Raw genomic sequence first — 20,625 nt, forward strand, 5'->3', positions numbered from 1 at the left:
AGCTGTACAACTATTTTTACTTAAAACGTTCGTGACTGCAGGAATTCATATTCTTGGTTCTTTCGGTAAAGTCACGTAGATAGAAACTTAACAAAAAATATAAGCAAAAAACCACGACGTTTCGATCGCAACACAAGCGGTCTTCATCAGGCGGAGAGAAAAGAGGGGCAAGCCTCCAAATGCAGCTGCTTCTGAGGGCTTTCAGAGTGAGCAAAGCTGTGCGGAGTAAACAGCATGGGCTGGGCAGCCAACGTCAATGTCGGAGCAGGTAATGCCCACTGAGTTTCTAGCTCTTTATCAGAAACGACCTGGCTAAAAATTATAGCTCAACGAAGTGGCTTATGTGAAAATAGCAACCAACATACTCTAAGCCTATGCTTCTAAATGTGGAGGGGAAAAGCGGAGGACCCGGAGAAAAATTCACCCCACCATGGGAAAAGAGATAACATGCAAACTCCAAATATACAGCAGGCGTCAGGGTCAGAATCAAACTCACGACCTCCTGTATACCAGGCGAGGCAGATAACAAATCGTGACCTTTACATGCAATAAATATACCCACCTCTCACAATCAGATCCTTTGCACTTGCATTGGAGCCCCGGGGGCAGAGAGGTGTTTGCAATTGTTAGATATATTCAGAGCTATGGCATCCGCTTGTTGAGATTGTGTGGCATGGGGATTTGGATTTATAACAATCTAATGCAGTGTGGTTGTACTAACTAATGTGATAAACAATTAGGCGCGTGCTAGCGTGTTCCTATTCATCAGATTTAGAATATTCTTATATTGTCATTTCTTTTTCCGTATATATGTGTTAATATCTTCATTACCTCCCAGACCGATGCGATTTGGCCGTTTCACCAGGTGTGAATCTAGCCCAGTTTTTGTAACCTCATCATGAAATCTAACTTCTCCCCTCGCCAACCACCTCGACACAGGGTGGAGAGGTGGCGCGATATTTAACACACTCTGCTTTGAACCCAGCAACCTTCACCCTTTCCCAGTGACCAGGGACGGATGGTATTATTACTACTATAATGAGCCAAGAATGTCTGTGTGTAACGCACGTGACGTCACTCCATATGCCACACCCGCCCCCCTCATTAATATTTATGAACGAGTGGATTTTTACACTCACGCAGAAGGTCGAGCGAAAATAAAATAAAAATCGCAAATTCGTATTAAGTTTGACGTTTCTTTATTGAAAGTGAATCTAATAAATAATTATACGCAGCAACAAAGTGGATTTGGTGTCTTTATTTATTTCTTCAGCACTTGAGACGAAAGATGTCTAATTTATGCTTCTTCCATTATGGTAAAATAGACATTTCACAGTGATTTTCCAGATATTGTATCCAATTCCAATTTATTTCAACCCCAGTGAAAAGTATCAGAGCAGTGAATTTGAACAAATGTAGTTATATACAGTGCTACAGTGACCTGTAGTGAAGTTTTGATAAATACTTTTGTGCAAGATTCACTGCCATTAAATTTACACAAGATACTCTGTAAAAAATTTTCGTAAACATTACAGCCTCCGTCCTTGGACGGGCAAACAAGCTAATTTTCTTTTATATTTGCCAGAGGGATTTATTAGGGCAGTGTTCTTCAAGAGTGTTCAGATGGGGGCCACTATCGCCGACAAGGCATCAGTGTGAGGCGCGCCACACCGCATGCAAGGCGTGTTTTCACATTTGTGTATTGTCAGGGACCGTACGAAAGGCTACTAATAAAGAATACTGAATTAGGGCCCTACTTGGAACGTCGAGGTCCATCTCTGCCAGCTACAACTAGCATCAGTGGCGAGTGATATCTGAATCGGTCACCAACCCGCACAGACCAACTTGGTGACATAAACTCAAACAACCACTCCGACCAAGGCAGCATAGGGAGGCCTCGTCCATCAGTGGTTTGACAAAGGGCTGTAAATTATATAAATTATGCGTGGCTAAAACTTGTTCAATGTCTCTAACAACCACGCAGCCTTGTCGACAAGTGCCATTGGCCCTGCGGTAGTGCGTTTTGTCGATTGTTGCAGAGGTCCATGGTTCAAACCCAGCGGCCGCCCTGGTTAATACTGTGGTGTGCATTCACAGTAATTATACGCGCCGTCTGCTGCCCGCTTGACGTTAAAGACCCCCCGATGTTATTTGCAAGAGTATGCATTTGCAGCGCAAATTCGAAAATTAGCAGCAAATTACTCAATTGGGATTATGCATTGCCATAATTGCCCCCTCCAGCAGACTAAAGCTGCAAACCTGCTTAAACAAGATAACATTGAAGCTTGAATTTGGTTCCTGAATTTGGTTCTTCACTGGTAGTGAAGGGTTTACCTCCATATCCTCGTTGTGATTATGCAAATTTTCAGGTTACCCTTTTGTCATGCGCAAATGCCCATTTTAGAAGGTTATTTCAACGCGCCAATTTCTAAGCAATCAGAATATTTCCATTATCGGAGTGACTGGCTTATTGCCAGTTCGTGATGTGTGCTGAGCATTCCAGTTTACTACTGTGCCCCAGGTGTGGCTATTAACTGGTATGCAGCCAGCCCTTAATCAGATGTATGCAATGCTGGCTGCATCTGGCGCAAGGAAACACTGTTCGTCTTTATTTCAGGGGAATTTCTGCGTGACCTACTGACTGTGTGCCCGTGTGACTCCTGAGTGAGTAGTGTGTTCCACATCTCAGGTCAGTATCTGGGGAGTGGTGGCGCAGTGGTTAGCGCACTGCTGCTACGAACCCAGCAAAACGAGTTCGATTCTCGTTCACGGTCAATAGCAGTCGCCCGTCACCCCCACTAATGTCCCCCCCCCTCCAATGTGTGCAGATACTACTGACTATGTTGTATGTAGGATATGTAGGTATAGATGCCTACAATATACATTTATTTTGGGGGGGGTCGACAATTTGTGTAAACCTGTTGGATCAACTTTTAATCCCCACATCTGATTCAGGCCTTCTGAAAGGCTCTTATGATTTAATTGACGGTCAAACTAACAAACGTAACGCCAGGCCTTTATCATAGATTTGGCTGCTGCTATTACATTTCCACGTGATAAGCCACTTCGTTGAGCTATCATTTGTGGCCAGGTCGCTTGTTAAAAAGAGCGATATACAAAGTAGTTAAATAGTAATAGTAGCAAGTGCAAGATACAGCTTTTGAAACCTTCCCTGTCATACGTATACATATTTATATAGAATAAATAGCTCCTACGGTCCCATCAGTGTATTGTGCATGAACTATTCTCACACCATAAATCATGCATGTTGGGTAAAAGGTCACTGGGAGTTTGATGGAGATGTTGCATATTACATTACATTGTCACATTTACAATTTAGATCCACTGAGCTTGGCAGGAAAGTGTTGTGGTTGCAATTGGAATGAGGAGGTCGCGTTGGGTGAACTGCATTTGTGGGATGGAAGAGGGCATTATTACTGTGACAGACACGGACGATAGTGACTAAGAGGAACATCTCTAGCGAGATGGTGTGCTACGGTGAGACCAGACCTTGGACGGTTGGATGTCCCCAGTGGCATGTGGATGGAACTGTTGGGACAACGTTGACCCTCCGTTGCATATTTACTGGGTCAACTGTGCAACGGCTTTGGGGATCTCGCAGAGAGAAGGGGTATTATGACAAGGTGTGATGGTACCAAAGGTGTCAGCTGTGATGATGTCTTGACATTAGACTTTGACATTAGCAGGGGACACGAGAAACGCACCCCGCGGATTTTGGCTGACCATCGCACGGAGGTCATCGCAACCACGCGCTTTCAGATGCTCGGAACGCTCTTCTTTGCGATATGAGGAAGTGGCTGGAGCAATGCACTTTTAAATCTAGCAAGGTTGGCTACGTACGGTGCGAAAGACGTTCAACATACATACATACACACCCAACATCATCAGGCTGTTAATAGGAGCTGAAATGTAAGTGTTGTGTAAATTATGTTCATGGAAACAATGGGATTCTCTTCAGAAAATGGAAACACTGGGACACCTCGCCCCTGCCATTAACCTGGTATTTCATGGACACTTTGTACTACGAATAAAATAAATGAACAAAGGCTACACGTTCCTTTTTCTACACCGGCTATACACGGAGACTTTAAACAGCGCTGACATGGAATTACTGTCGCGGAGAGGGTTGGGGTATTGGATGTTGTTTGGCTGGGCACTTCTTTTTGGGGGGAGCTCCGCATGTGATTTATGGACTTAATTATAGCCCGCTGCATACAAATTCATTGCGCGCACGCCACCATGATCAAGTGCACACGTTCAATCATGAACTTTCTCCCTCCCCCCTCCTCCTCCAAACCCCCACTCCATATCCACTTCGCAGCCACCGCCACCTCCAGCCTCCCACCTCCCTCACAGTCTGCTGCCATAATCAGGGGCACACGCACGCGCGCACGCACGCACGCGCACACACACGCACACACGCACACACACGCGTACACACGCGCACGCACGCACTCTCACACACGCACGCACACACGCACACGCACGCACGCGCACACACACGCACACACGCACACACACGCACGCACGCGCGCACACACGCACGCACACACGCACACGCACGCACGCGCACACACACGCACGCACACACGCACGCGCGCACACACGCACGCACACACGCACACGCACGCGCACACACACGCACACACGCACACACACGCGTACACACGCGCACGCACGCACTCTCACACACGCACGCACGCTCACACACACACGCATGCACACGCGCACACACGCACGCACGCACACACGCACGCGATGACGACGGGTGTTCATTAACACCGTGTCGTTTTATCCGCTATTCTGAATGCAATGTCATTCACTGCATGCGGCGATCGAGGTCATTCCGGTGGGACATAGTAAACAAAACAAAATAAATCCCACGGAATGTCTGGGGATGTGTGACAAGAACGCGGCCGACCTCTCAACTGGACGCCGACCGTGCTTTTTGAGATGCTTCGTCAAGCGTCCTTTGCGCGAATGCCCACCTGATTCAAGTTTCAAGTTTCAAGTTCATTTATTAGATATAGCCCTGTGAGCCATTCGGCTCTTGAATCGGGTGCAACCGCAACAAACAAAAAACAAAAACATGAACAAAAAAAAATGTGACTGTGTGCAAACAGAAAATCCATGAAAATACAGCAAAATATTGCAGAAAAAACACCGTTACATCAACGCTGTGTGCAAAAATCCCAGTGGGATGCAAGTCAAACAACAACAACAAGACAACTTAGATTAACGGTCGCGCTTCACGATGTTGCTTCGCCAGAGGTCAGCTAGTGGCAGTGCCCTCCGATGGGGGGGGTGGGAGGGTCGGGGGGGGGGGGTTACGCCGGCAGCGCAGCGCTGTGGAGGAACTGATGCATTGGTGGGCTACGCGATCGTTTGTGAAACTCACAATTCCACCGGGGCTGCAAGGTGGCTATGATATTCACGGTTCAGCAAATTGATTCTTGAATCTATGGGCCTTCAAGCGGTGTCTCCTTATTTTAGTGTTTTCTCGGGGGTTTGGTATTTTTTTTTCATTCTGGTATCAGGGATACCGATATCCAGCAGTGGATGATTCACGAATAATGATGATGACGATGACTCCAGTTTTGTCCCACAGGCAAAACGCGTATTAACGAAAACATTGAAATTCAAGACCATACTGAAAAAAGTGGCTTGGCATTCAGTGAGGCTTTCCTGGATGAAGGGCATCATTGTGACCCTACGATTGTACCCAACTAAATATTCCACCTGCTCCAATCTGCGCACTTACACGTGCCTGGCATGCTTATGCTCCTCTTGTTACTTTTGGCTACCAACCAACATCGCTGTTAAACATGAAAAACGGACCAGAACGAGTTGTGGATGCCTTCGGGGGCAAGTTTAGTTTCGTGAAAAGAACATTTACGAGTATCGTAATTAAATTAACGTGTTTTTGGAAATTCACTCGTATTTCAATCTGCACGGTGGCTTTAGCACGATTACCTTGTATCGATCTGCGACTTGCCTGCCAGTGTTCGACTCATACGTTGCATTAGTGCAAAGTGCATTTGTGTTTTAACTCGTGAAATCTCTGTTAATAATTCCACAAATGCTGTTCTTTTTATGTTTATCCAATTATGTAAATATTTGTCGATGACCAAATCACTCAGATTGTAATGTTGGAAAATAAGCAGAGTTGGGCGTTGCAGTGGTGAGATGTTAGCTACCTTGCCTGGTATACAGAAGGTCGTAGGTTCGATCCCAACCCTGACGCCTGCTGTATATTTGGAGTTTGCGTGTTCTCTATCCCCACGTGCATTTTTCTCCGGATCCTCCGGTTTTTCCCTCCAAATATAGAAGCATGCATTGAGAGCATTTGGCTGCTATAAATTTAGACATGATAAGCCACTTCATTGGGCTATCATTTGTGGCCAGGTCGCTTCTGAAAAAAGAGCTATATAGCTCAGTGGGCCTTACCTGGTAAAATAATAAATAAATAAAAGTGTTTATGTTAATAGAGTTGAGCCTGGATACTGCTTGGATGGGTGACCAGCGTACACATCAGGTTGGGACTCGGTAATGTGTTTGTCAGAATAGGCCAATGCAGCAAAATCCATTGTTGCAATATACTTCTGTGCTCCCCATATCTATTGCTCCCTGCCTTCACCAGCCGTCATTGACCAGCATGGTGAAGTACACAAACTAATCACAAAACGTAGTTCTAAAAATAAAGTGGTTTAACCTAGATACTATAGTGCTTAGCACCAGTGGTTTGCTAATATCGGAAGGAAGTGCATTTCGGTCGGCCGCAGAAGCGCGATGCGATGACCGTTTTTGTTCGATGGCTTAGCCAAAAGCCGCTGTGAGGATGATTAGGCGTTCGCGTGGTGGTTTATGCTCCTTGACGAGATCAGCAAGGTATTGTGGTACGTTTGTGGCAAGCACCTGCTAATATCAGTGGAGAAGAACATCATATTAAATAATCAGCTTTAATTTCAACCTGTCCTGGGCCACTCCTTCACCAACCTGCATTTCCCAGCGTGATGAAGTGTAGTCAAATAACTCTCATGACCGACACTGCGTGGGGGACGACTCCATCAGTGATTTGACAACGGGCTCTACATTATTATTATTATTATAAATCGTAATTAATGAGCAGGCTGAGACTGCAAGACCGCACCTTGCGTCGGAACCTGTTTTGAAAAGTGACCGGTGACCGCTGATTCCAATGCACGTTTTTCATTGGTTCAGGCTCGGTGATCTGTTTCTGGTGTAGCCATTATGAGGCCCTCTGGGTCTCTAAGAGCTATGCACCATTTCCATGAAGTGACTTTTGTCATTTATCCGGCAACAATTTAATAGCACGCCAAATCTCGAGGGGAAATGTAAATTTGCACCCCCTGGAAATTGCTTGCTCACTCCATTGCTGGTAAGAAGGGTCTCCACGAGAGGGAGCCCTAGAAAGCCCCCTCTAGAGTGAATTTGGCCTACTCTTCCACGCTGGCCTGACAACTTGGAAGAGGTGTGATGACTCACAATTTAACCCACTTTAACCCAAGCGACATACCAAATCAACCGTGGTGTAAACAATTACATTGCTGTGCAATAGACAGGGGTAGGGGCATTCTAGGCACGTGCCCATTGTCCCAACTGCCACACCGGGAGATCGAATCGGCGACCTCGAGATTGCGTGCTCACCACTACACCACGGTAGCATATCTCGGGCAATGCCTTCTGCATGCAATATTTGCGTTTTTCTGCGCCGCCGTAATAAATTGCTGCCTTCGTCGAAGCAATAATACAAAACACGAGCATTATGCCTCACCTCCTGAAAGTAAATCTTTCACAAAACGTTCGACAAGATAAATTCTCCTCCGCCTTTGTTGTGGTTCTTTTTTGGGTTTATTGTCATCGGATGCCATCCAATGCATCTCCTATGTAAATATCTGCACCGTGTCAACACAGTCGGCGTGGGATATTTCAGGGCCCCAACATTTTTTAAGAGGGAGATTTATGCACGTGGTCAATTTCCGCGCAGGTGCAGAGGGGAATGTCGAGGCATTACAAAAAAATATTCCACCCGTGAAGATTAATTTCTTGGAGAAAAAAAAATTACCCAAAACCCCATTCAATTCGAAATGAATATTTAAAAAAACAAATACATTACCTTGGGAGGAAAAGCATGTTTAAGGGGTCATATTTATTTTTGGAGACCCAAGCTTATGTATAAACCTAGAATAAACATATCCAAAGCTGAATACACTATAATTACTGTAAGGGGGTGGCGAACGTGACGCTGCTGTATTTTCGTGCTTTTATGTAAAAATTATACAGATGTAGTGAGTTCAACTGAGTCGCAGACGTATACTTGGAGGCAACACATTTATTTTAATTTCGATTTAAAGCTTTCGTGACTGCAGGGATTCATCTTCTTGGTTCTTTCGGTAAAGTCACGTAGAAGGGAAATAATGACATAATAATAATAATAATAATAAAAACATAATAAAATACAATTCTCACGACGTTTCGGCCACAACACAAGCAGCCGTCCTCATTCAGACGATGTCTTTCCGACAGATCTGTTCTTCACATTTATTTAACTCCAACACACGGGGAAAGTTCCTCGTAACAGAATAACAACCTATGGTGGTGACCAACAGGCTAGCTACACTAATTACAATGTAGCTGTTGTAGTTAGCCGGGTGGTGACCACCAGGCTAACTACACTAATTACAAAGTGACTAGCTACTACGGACCGAACCACAGCTCGGTTCCAGGTCCAAGTGTTGGAGACTTGTAGAACGTAGGACGTAGACGAAGGTTTCTTGAGGATGAATAACAACAACGCTGGTCCCTCTGGGGGACCCGGCTTATGTCCTCTAGCTGACTCCGCCCTTGTCCACGACCACCTTCCAGAATCCTCGGGAAGGATCTGAATGCTAACCACGTGACCACCCCGAGCCCCCACTTGGGCCTCTTTGTAGACTTAACCGGTCACGCGTCCTCTCGGGTCAACCAGAGTGCCACGGCCTTTAGTAACCCCATTCCTACGGCGGGCACTCCCACACCTTGTCCTGTAGGGGTTGGCACTGCACGCCAAGCGTGGTGCCATCCAGCAATATCAATCAGCGCTCACCGAGCCCCTCTAGGTCCGGTACTACACCCACACCACGTGGTGTCCGCGGTGTCGTTACACCGCACTTCGTGCCTCTCTTGGGCCGGCACTGCACAGTGACATCCAGCGATGTCACTACTCGTAGAAATAATGATCAGGAGCAGGATATTGCAGCTTTCGTTCGGCTTTTGCATCACTCACTCGACAAAATAATTTGTTTTCACATTCAAACATTGGCTTTCACGACAGATACTATGATGCAACAATTGGTCTCGTGCGACAACGTTGTAACACAATTGTCAAAGTCGTTCTTGCTTTTCACCATTCCACTAGTTTGCGGGGGGGGGGGGGTGGTAGGGGGGGACTTAAAAGCAATTGGCGTCACGTGACAACTTGATTTGTTTGGCTCTGTCAGGTGCGGAAGGGTGCATGGCGTTAATTGACATGATGCCTCCATGCTCTAACCCAAAAGAAACCAATTATGCATCATGAATTACTTGATATTTTAACGTATAAATCGAGGCAGACCCTGGCCTATGAGTGGATCAAATTAACCTGCAGGTCATACCTTTTGGAAGTCCGAATGCTAAATTTTTGGTTTTCACATTTAGTTATGATAAAAGACTCGAATATGTCTGTCCAAATTTAATCTTTAAATACTTTCTATAACACCATTACAGTGTACACCGGGCACGGTGGTATATATGTTTCATATCATTAAACATTTGCTCATCCTTCTCATCTCATGACGGGTTCTTATTTGCCAAAAGCCCTCACGGGTCATTGATTAAGAATCTCAGCCTGGAATCGTCACATCTTGACAAGCTCAGCAGGTTGGGAGACTGGTTTGCTCTTGCGATGGGTGACAGAGGAGAAGATGGCTTTTCTCTTCGGCGACGACTCTGTGAACTCAATCTGGTGCCTGGTAATCCCTCACACACCTCCGGACTGATGAAAGCAATTCCTTTCTACACACCCGCAATGAAATATTAAACCGATCGTACAGCGTCGTCTTTAATCTGAACGCGTGAAACGCGCAGGAAAGTGCACGGTTGAATTTTTAAAATGCCTCAAACTTTATTACTTTTTAAAGGTCACAGACAACATCCTGGGCTGGCCTATTTCAGAAAACAACAAAACATACCATCTCTTAATTCTGTCCACAGGTGCCAAAGCTTTGTTTTCCTCCCCTCTCTGAAATCCATTCGTCTCACTCCACAGCACAAGCCCGGGCCATAACTGGCGGGGGGAGAGAGAGAGAGACAGAAAAAAATGAACCCGTAAAAACAAAGTTTTTCACTATACATCCTTTATATGCGTGGCGGCTAGAGTCCTTTCGTCCTCTGGCTTGAGATGGCTGCCACCTATGGGTCAGATGATTGTCTGCCGCCATTTAGCAATTGGTAATTAAATATTTAATTTGTTTTCCCTAAACAGTGTAACATTTTGGGAAAACATTTTCACGAAAAGAAATTGTGCCGCACAACGAGTCTGTGTGCAAAATGTCAGCTCGATTGGATCACGGGAAGTGGGTTAAAAAACGACCGAAAGATTTGCACGGTCGTAAGCACGCAAGCAAGCAAGCAAGCGAACTTAATATAAAGGATTTAAAAACTGGAATTCACAACCCAATCGTGGTGTGTGCCTGCCTCGTTGCTCAGGCTCTCCGCGGGGAGCACTCGATGTATCATTACTACGACTATTATAATGATTGTAATTCCTCTGCTCAGGGGGGTGGTGGTAGTGGTGGTGGAGGTCATCGACTGTGACCTTGGGCAGATACGCGGCAATACCGACAAGGAGTCGATTGGGTGGGGGGAGGAAAAAACCTAGCCCCCGCGTTTAAATTCGCGTTCGCGAAGCGGAGAGACGCTACGGTAGCAGAGTGGGTAACGGATGTCTACGGAGTGCCACCACCGCCACCACCACCGGGCTTGTCTTTTTTTTGTATTGAGCCCGCAGGTTCGGTTGGTTCGCCACCTGTCCCGATTTTTCCAGGATCACAATCAAGGTTTTTGGGGTTAGATGGCGTCAGTATAAATGTGTCGTGACCCTCCACCACCCGACACAGCCAGTAAGGTTTGTCACAGTAAAGAACGCGCCAATTAGTTACGACTACAGCCCACCGGTGTGTTGGAGAGCAAATCCACAACATTTACAATTTGAGTAGCACGACGTTTCGCTGGTAATTACATCCAGCATCATCAGGCGATTTGCCAGAATAGTGAAGCCATCCACCTGCTTCCGGTCATTAATACTTACGCGATCTAGCCCAAAAACCTTTATTATGAATAATATTGGAAAGCCTACGTGTTACATTTCCCAGGATCGTTCTCCCTTTCTGAGGGGTTAGACGTTCCTGGGGAAATTATTTTTGCAATTCTCTCCACGGCGCTAAAAGTCCTGTTTCTTGACCAGTGCGTAATAATAATAATAACACACCACTCAAGACAATTCATGTACGTGTCGTCCACGCCTGCGGTAATGTGAGGTCCTCTTCTTCCTCGCGTGCTCTGCCCCAGTTTGTTTGTACCTCAGAGGTGGAAACACTTGCCCAATGTGTGCAGGAAATACAAGACCCCCCCTACCCCCATTCAATACCCCCTACCCCCATTCAATACCCCCTACCCCCATTCAATACCCCCTACCCCCATTCAATACCCCCCTACCCCCATCCAATACCCCTACCCCCATTCAATACCTCCTACCCCCATTCAATACCCCCTACCCCCATTCAATACCCCCCTACCCCCATTCAATACCCCTACCCCCATTCAATACCTCCTACCCACATTCAATACCCCTTACTCCCATTCAATACCCCCTACCCCCATTCAATACCCCCTACCCCCATTCAATACCCCTACCCCCATTCAATACCCCCTACTCCCATGCAATACCCCCGACACCCATTCAATACCCGCCCTACCCCCATTCAATACCCCCCTTTCCCCATTCAATACCCCCTCCTCTTCATGGCCCAGCCTTTAAAACAAAACAAACACAATATGCGTATTTGTTATTTTCACACCTGTTTCAGGTATTGCATTGTGCACGTAAGTTGAATATAAAAATCCATCTACCCAGTGGCTTCACTCGGGTTGGTGTCACCAGTGTGGTATCTCATGGTGTCACCCCTCACGGACCTCCACCCGTACCACACCATACAGAACCCTTAGTACTGTTGTTAGTACTAATGTTACTCGTAAATCGTAATTCCCGTATATCACTGAATGTAATGGCAATAGTAGTGACATAAACAACTAGCAAAATTAAAATTACACCTTTAAATGACAATATTTCCTTTAATTACTACTTCATTCTCAAAAAAAGTTTTTGATACAGGTTCACAGAAACTTATTACCACAACATTGTAGCTAACACAGCAGAAAATTTGACAAAGTCAGCGACTATAAAAACACGAGCAGCGACGGAAACAACAGCACGTGCTTGTGACGCGTGCAGACGAGACCACGTGACTCGAATCGTCACCGCAGTTGGGTAACAATGACAGCTGTGACCGGAGCGCATTAGAACGGTTCATAAAGTAAATTAGCATCGAGTTTTAATCCTGGTAGGTATATCGATACAGTACATGTAAGCTGGGCTTACGAAAAATGTTTTTGTTGTTATACCTAACTACAAGGATATTTTTTTTTAAAAAAAATATAATACATTTCTACTGAAACACTGCACAAAAATTGTATAGACAGTAATTTTGGTGTGACCCCCTCTGATGGTGTCACCCGGTGCGGTCCGCACCCCCCCCCCACACCCACCTAGTAGTAACGCCTCTGCATCTACCTAATAATGATTCTGGCTAAACATCCGTTTGCCCCAAACACACACTGCAGCGTTCAACGTGCGATCTTTACCCAAGCTTGTGTGTGCCGAATTAGCATGGCGTGCACCAACAAAACCCTTCCCGCACGCCTACGCACCAACATCGCCGGTTCGAAACTTTTTACAAATGTCTCAAAACACGAAATGAGAGAGCTCCCCTCAGTAGAAACGACGAAGTATTTTTGTTGATATTTCATCATATATATAAATCTGCCATCAATTTCCCAGGGGATTGTGGGAAATTACTTTTCCGAGGACGGCACCAGGTTAACTGAACTGCCCGAGTGGCACTCACTCTGAAGCACGCGGCGAAATTAAAAAAGTCTGGCGCAAGACCGCCAAACTGAGCGCGGCGAAAATCCCATAAGCCGGGAGATCCATGAATGCCCAAGCGACAAATCTTCTACTCGATCAGACGGGCAATGTTCTCCCCGCAAAGTCTCCACGTCACCCAGGAGCGTAGCGGGCAGCGGTGGGCGGTAAGCGACACTAGCGGGGCTTCATTTCCCCGCAGAAGGTGAGTTGGTTGGGGGGGGAGGTCACGCTTCCACGAGGTCGGGGGGCGGGGGGATGAGGTCACGGAGGTTGAGGCGCGCCACCAGGCACGCGTCGTAGTCGTTGTGCATGAGGACGTCGCGCGCCACCACAGTCCAGCAGCCGCCATCCCAGGGGTCAAACTCCAGGATGTCCTTCTGGATGACCTCGTGACGGTCTGCGGCGGAGAGTCATTGCGATGCATCGCGGGTGTCATCGCAGCCGTTGCCGCGGTCGTCGTTGGCGTCATTGTCACCTGGGTCGTTGTTATAGCTCGACGAAGTGGCTTATTGTCATAATTGTCATTGTTATCATCATTATCAATCATTATGATTGTCATTATCATTATCAATTATGATAATTGCCATTGTCATCATCATTATTAATCATTATGATTGTCATCATCATTATCAATAATTACAATTGTGATTGTCATCATAACAATCAATCATTATGAATGCCATTGTCATCATCATTATCAATCATTGTGATTGTCATCATCATTATCATTCATTGTGATTGTCATAATCATTATCAATAATTATGAGTGCCATTGTCATCATCATTATCAATCATTGTGATTGTCATCATCATTATCAATCATTGTGATTGTCATCATCATTATCAATCATTATGATTGTCATCATCATTATCAATCATTGTGATTGTCATCATCATTATCAATCATTGTGATTGTCATCATCATGATCAATCATTATGATTGTCATCATCATTATCAATCATTGTGATTGTCATCATCATTATCAATCATGATGATTGCCATCATCATTATCAATCATTGTGATTGTCATCATCATGATCAATCATTATGATTGTCATCATCATTATCAATCATTGTGATTGTCATCATCATTATCAATCATTGTGATTGTCATCATCATTATCAATCATGATGATTGCCATCATCATTATCAATCATTGTGATTGTCATCATCATTATCAATAATTATGATTGTCATTGTCATCATCATTATCAATCATTGTGATTGTCATCATCATTATCAATCATTGTGATTGTCATCATCATTATCAATAATTATGATTGTCATCATCATCATTATCAATCATGACGATTGCCATTGTCATCACACGACATTTATAATATCCTCCTTGTACCACGATGCTGCTCGTGCATGGGACAGTGTTGCTTGCGTCTTGCATTTCAAATCTGTTCCCTCCCGGTCCATTAAAAAATATAAATTTGCAATTTAAATCACGAACCATACAAATGTAAGTGCTTTTAAAAATTGGCCTGTCATTATACATCCATATATTATTGACATTTCAAAATGTATTTAACCTTCATTGAGTTTTCCCTTCATCGATTAAGCTGTTTAGGGTTTTATGTTTAGCTGCAATGTTTCCATTATTAGAACGTCATCGTTTTTTCCACGTGTTATGTATATTTGTACGACTCTGGTGTCACGTTCATGATGAGCCAGATCTCTCTTGTAAACAAAAAAAAGCAACAGACTCATCCTGAATGTGGCTCTCGCACTTTTCACAAATAAAGACCCGGTAACGAAACACAACGACCATCATCACGTCCTTGACCTCTCTCGAGAGAGAGCCGAGAGCCGATTGATGCTGACGGTCGTTTGCACCGAGCGAGAACCGAGTTAGAAACGAGCGCACCACGGAAGCGAATCACAACATGTGGTGGCGGGAGGTGGGGTGGAGGAATTGCAATGCCAAACGAGCTACGCACAGGATGCCGTTAAATGATTAAATACACGGGGCGCCGTGGTGGTTGAGATGTTAACTCCCTCGCCTGGTACAGATGAGGTTTGTGCGTTCGATGACGCCCGCTGTATATGTCTCTTGAGTTTGCGTGTCTCTCTCCCCGTGGTCCCGTGGATTTTTCTCCGGGGTCCTCCGTTTAAATTTTTTCCCCCCTCCTCGTTTAGAATCAACGTCAAGCGCTTCGAGCGTGTGGCCGTGCTCTTGATGTCCACACGACGATAAGCCACTACGTTGGGCTTTCATTTGTGGTCGGGTCGCTTCTGAAAAAAACAGCTATATAGCTCAATGGGTTTAAGTGGTAAAATGAAATAAAAAATAGTTTCTTTTAAGTTCAGAAACGAGCGCAGCACGGAACTGGATGTCAAAATGTGGAAATCGCATTGCAGTGCCGAACGAGGCACACGCGGGGAACTAGTGGCACGAGAAGTGCAGCTAAATAATTAAATACGCAGAGGAGTGGTGGCAACGGGGGTTTGAGCGCTACGCTATTAACCCAATGACCTGAGTTTGATTCCCGGCCACGGCTAACATCAGTGGTGAGTGATATCTGAACCGATCCTGGGCTCCCCCCAACCCCACCTACCCACCCACACTCCCACACCACCACCCACCATCCACACCACCACCCACCACCCACACCACCCACCACCCCCACCACCCACCACCACCCACTACCACCACCACCCACTACCACCATCACCCACTACCACAATCACCCACCACCCACAACCACCCACCACCACCCACCACCCACACATCCACCGACCCACACACCCACCGACCCACACACCCGCCACCCACCACCACCACTCCACTTTCCCACTTCACCAACCGGCACGAACCAACGTGGTGAAGTGTGGTCAAGTAACACCCACGCCAGCGTGTAGCCGGTGGATTGACAACAGGGCTGTGCACGTGTGTGGGTTAGGCGAAACACAACTTGGCAGAGGCATTCAAGTGGAGGCAGCTGCCACAACGGCGAGCTCGCACTGCGCTGGAACGGGCAAGGAAGCAGATTCGATGACTGCCTGGGCCAACCTGTTCAAGTGTTCACCAGACCTGCCGTGCATTCTTAGCTCGAGGAATTGGGAGGCATTCCCCATGCAAATGCATTGGGCGCCACGGTGGCGAGATGTTAACTACCTCGCCTGGTGTATAGGAGGTTGTGGGTTCGATCCCAACCCTGACGCCTGCTGCTGTATATTTGGAGATTGCACGTTCTCCCCGTGGTCGTGTGGATTTTTCTCTGGGTCCTCCGGTTTTTCCTCTCCACATTTAGAAACATGTGTTGAGAGTATGCAGCTGCTATACATTGCCACGTGATGAGCCACTTCGTTGAGCGGTCATTTGTGGCCGGGTCGCGTCTGAAAATGAGCTACATAGCTTAGTTGACCTTACCTTGCTTGTAAAATGAATAGAAATTTGTTTAGTTTTGTCTCCATTATGGGTTTCCACATTCTTTATATTTGTATGTTCATTGCTTTTGTAATTTTGGAGACACAGCTCACTCGTGCAAACCACTCTGCCCGTACTGGTCTCTCTTGAGTTCTCACCGGGTTCAACACAATCTACTTACAACTGGCATCGTTTGCCCAGCATCGTCCTCTTTACTTTCGTTTTTTTAAAGACAGCTGTCCTGAGAAATCTGTACGTCTTACTGGGACATCAAAAGCCCCCGAGTTTTTTTTTTGTCAGTCGCATAACAACACACCGCTCAAGACAATCCAATTGCCCATGGTTCTCCCATATTCCGGTATTGTGAGATATCCATTTCCTACCCCAAGATTGTTCCAACATTTTCTGGTCAACTCCGGTGACAACCGCAAACCCTCCGTGGCCGCCGTGCCTTGCTCCAGACGACCGTCAATGGAGACACCGAGCCCCGGGGCTCATTGTCATGACCTGGACACTATCTTCAAGTTCCACGCAGCCCTTTTGTGCCTGGTGATTTAACGTCGTGTTTTTAGCAGGGGAGGGGGGGCGGGGGGTGAGTGAGAGCAATCGATCACGCGCCGCCGCCGCCGCTGTCGCCGCAGAAGTAAACACTTTGTGCGCTGACCTTTGAGTTTGGGCGTCCCGATTAAACAAAGGAAAAAAAGAGCTTAATTATATTTTTGATTAACCGGCAGACCTAATTATCTTGACTTCACACAACTGTAAGAAGCAGCGATTGCCTTAGCGGCGGGATCATCAGCGGGCGCGGATGCCCTTGACTTTCCTGCGAGTGCCAACACCCCCATACACAAACCACATCTCGATTTAAAGCTTCTTTCGTGACTGCAGGGATTCATCTTCTTGGTTCTTTCGGTAAAATCACGTAGATGGGAAGTAATAAAATAATAATAAAAATAATAAAAATAGAACATAATAAAATAAAATAATATTTTATTATGTTTTATCTTTATTATTTTATTACTTCCCATCTACGTGACTTTACCGAAAGAACCAAGAAGACAAACCACATCGTTAAGAGCGAGCCGGACGATATTTTTGCTCCTGCGTCAGTAGTTCTCCTGCCGTATTTGTCTCACCTGATGACGGTTGCTTGTGTTGCGATCGAAACGTCGTGATCTATTAATTTTCTATCTTGCGTGACTTTACCGATAGAACCAAAGAGTGTGGATTCCCGCAGTCACGAAGGCTTCACATCGAGATATTTTTTCTGGTTTGTGCATTAGTGGCGTTATTAAAGACTGCTAGGTGGTGAACCGGAGGAACGACCCCGACGGGGGAGACCCCCCCCCCCGCTCTAGGTCCAGCGTCTCGCACCGGGAGAGTTGAATCCACCGCACACGAAGACGCGTCCGTTGACGGCCACGGCGTTGGAGGCGTTGCTGCGTAGCGAGAGGAGCGGGGAGGGCAGCGAGGGGCCGTCCCTCCAGAAGTCTCCGTCGGGGCTGTAGATCTCGAGCGAGTCGAGGCAGCGCCGCGTCTGGCCCCGGTCCGGTCCCTTGCAGCCGATGCCGCCTGCGTGCAGAGCAAACCCCCGATGAGAGAGAGACTCTCAAGTTCAAGTTAGTTTATTAGGTGTAGCCCTGTGAGCCATTCGGCTCTTGAATCGGGTGCAACCGCAACAAACAAAAAACAAAAACATGAAAACATCTTAAAGTGACTATGTGACTAAGTGCAAACAGAAAATCCAAGAAAAGACAGCAAAATATTGCAGAAAAAGCACCGTACACCAACACTGTGTGCAAAAATCCCAGTGGGATGCAAGTCAAACAACAACAACCACAAGACAACTGATATTAAGGCCATCAGTCTAACTCTGTACTACAACAAACAAACATGGCCAAACAGAAAAACTTTTCAAAAATCACCAAAAATAAAGCCATGAAAGCAATGAAACAGTGATAATAGGAACTCTCGTTTAGACTTGAGGTGGCGGGGGGGCGGTGGGTATGGGGGGGGGGCACGCCACACAAGACAAAGATCCCCCCCTCCGTGTAGTCTTAACAGACTTTTGCGGCAAGTGCCATTAGCGAGCAGCAGTACCTATGAAGGCCAGCACGGCACTTTAAAGAAGTGGTCTTTGATTGTCTATGCTGGACAGCTGCGAGAAAAAAATGTCTAGCCCATCGGATTCCTCCAGTATCAATATATATTCTGATTCTGGGTGGCCAGCACCATGCCCGACTGCCCTTGTCTCCCTCGTGCCAATGTTTACCGCACCACACCAGGTACTCATTTGAGACGACCTAATAATAGCGGCCTTGGACCGACTCACTGATGTTGGCCGTGAGCGGGAATGGAACTCTGGTCGCCGGGTTCGTAGCGCAGCGCTCACCAGTGTCACACAAACACGAGTGCTAATGTCGGGGTCTTCCAGCTTGGAGATGACTTCGTGAGGTCAGGGGAGAGAGAGTTGGTGTCGTTTGGATAATCATCCTCCGTTGACGGCGTGCAGCCCGCAGTGGCTTGTCTTTGTTTGTTTGTTAACACATTCCTGCGGAGGGAGCTGGTAGGAACGTTGGGTTGCTCGGTCAATGGCCAGGGTCAACGGCGGCGTGGTGTATTCCGCAAATGTGGCCGACTGTGAGGGCGGGCACAAGCCGGCGTAAGTAGGTTAAACGTTGAGTTTTATAAGGGCACCACGGGGTGACCAGCCCCTCCCCAACCCACCCAGCCCCACCCCTCCCACCCCCCACCCAGCCCCACCCTCCCCACCCAGCCCCTCACCACCCTCCCCTCCCCACCCAGCCCCTCCCCACCCTCCCCTCTCCACCCAGCCCCACCCCTCCCATTTTTGGATGCACGACGGACGGACGGACACAATAATCCCCTGTGGGTTGGTGTCACCAGGAGGTTCCTACCAGTATAGTTATCATCGCTGCGTTGGTGCCACTACACAGCGACCTACACGGCGAAGTGACTGGACGATTTATTACTTTTTGGTTCTTTCGGTAAAGTCACGTAGAAAGATAAAATAATAAATGTAATAATAGCACGCGACGTTTCGATTGCAACACAAGCAATCGTCATCACGTGCAAATGAAAGAGAAAACAAACATAGTACAATTAGAAATATAATGCAATACAAATGTGCGGTCCACCGGTGCAGCATAACACAGCGGTCCTCATATTCTTGGCTCTTTCGGTAAAGTCACGTACAAGGGAAATAATAAAATAATAAAATAATTTACATCATAAAAATTCTCACGACGTTTCGGCCACAACACAAGCAGCCGTCCTCAGGTGTTTTATTTTTTATTATTTCATTATTTCTCTTCTACGTGACTTTACCGAAAGATCCAAGAATATGAATCCCTGCAGTCACGAAAACTTTAAATCGAAATTTACAGCGGTCCTCGTGCAGCAGTCTGACGGTGTCGCTGTCGCCGGTGAAGTGAGCCGCAGACAGACGCCCCATCACAAGTTGCACTTCGATTCAGCAGCTCCCTTCCCGTTGGCACGTGGCGGTGGTGGCACCACCACGAGTCTCTAATCTGTTGATGTCACCGTCCGCCGAGGAGTTATTCCGGAAATGAATCGAGGCACCGTCCCACCAATTCCCAGGGCACGAGGAGTCAAATGTTGCCTTTGGAACACGGAGCAGCCGAACGTTGTCGTGGCTGGGTGCTGCCAAGCGGCGACAGACTGTGACCCCTTCGTGTTCAGCCGGCTCGTGGGAACGTCTTCCGATCGCCTACGACATCACGAGAACTGATTTTGACTCACCACCACCATAATCACCACCATCATCACCACCACTACCCCGCAACATTTTCTGACCGGGGGGTGGGGGGGAGTTGCGAATCGCGGAAAAACAAATAATTGTCGCGTTATTTGTTGTTATATTACACCGCGCTACCACCGGTGTGCCGCTGTAATGTTCGCTTAGAAGCGCTTGTGTGTACGCGCCGTGCGAACACCAAACA

At 46.7% G+C, this 20,625-nt stretch overlaps 1 protein-coding gene across 1 annotated transcript in view; it reads right to left on the minus strand.

Annotated features, from left to right (window-relative positions):
• Positions 1-13,488: 13,488 nt before the first annotated feature.
• The window catches only part of KBTBD12 (kelch repeat and BTB domain containing 12), a 19,560-nt gene continuing 12,423 nt past the window's right edge, over positions 13,489-20,625 (minus strand). The window contains exons 7-8 of the mRNA XM_078872576.1: positions 18,017-18,214; positions 13,489-13,661 (exon numbers count right to left, since the gene is read on the minus strand). Of these exons, the coding sequence (XP_078728702.1) occupies positions 13,489-13,661; positions 18,017-18,214 (371 nt within the window). The remainder of the gene's footprint in view (positions 13,662-18,016; positions 18,215-20,625) is intronic.

This window comes from Lampetra fluviatilis, chromosome 34 (assembly GCF_964198595.1).
Source record: "Lampetra fluviatilis chromosome 34, kcLamFluv1.1, whole genome shotgun sequence".
Taxonomy (NCBI): domain Eukaryota; kingdom Metazoa; phylum Chordata; class Hyperoartia; order Petromyzontiformes; family Petromyzontidae; genus Lampetra; species Lampetra fluviatilis.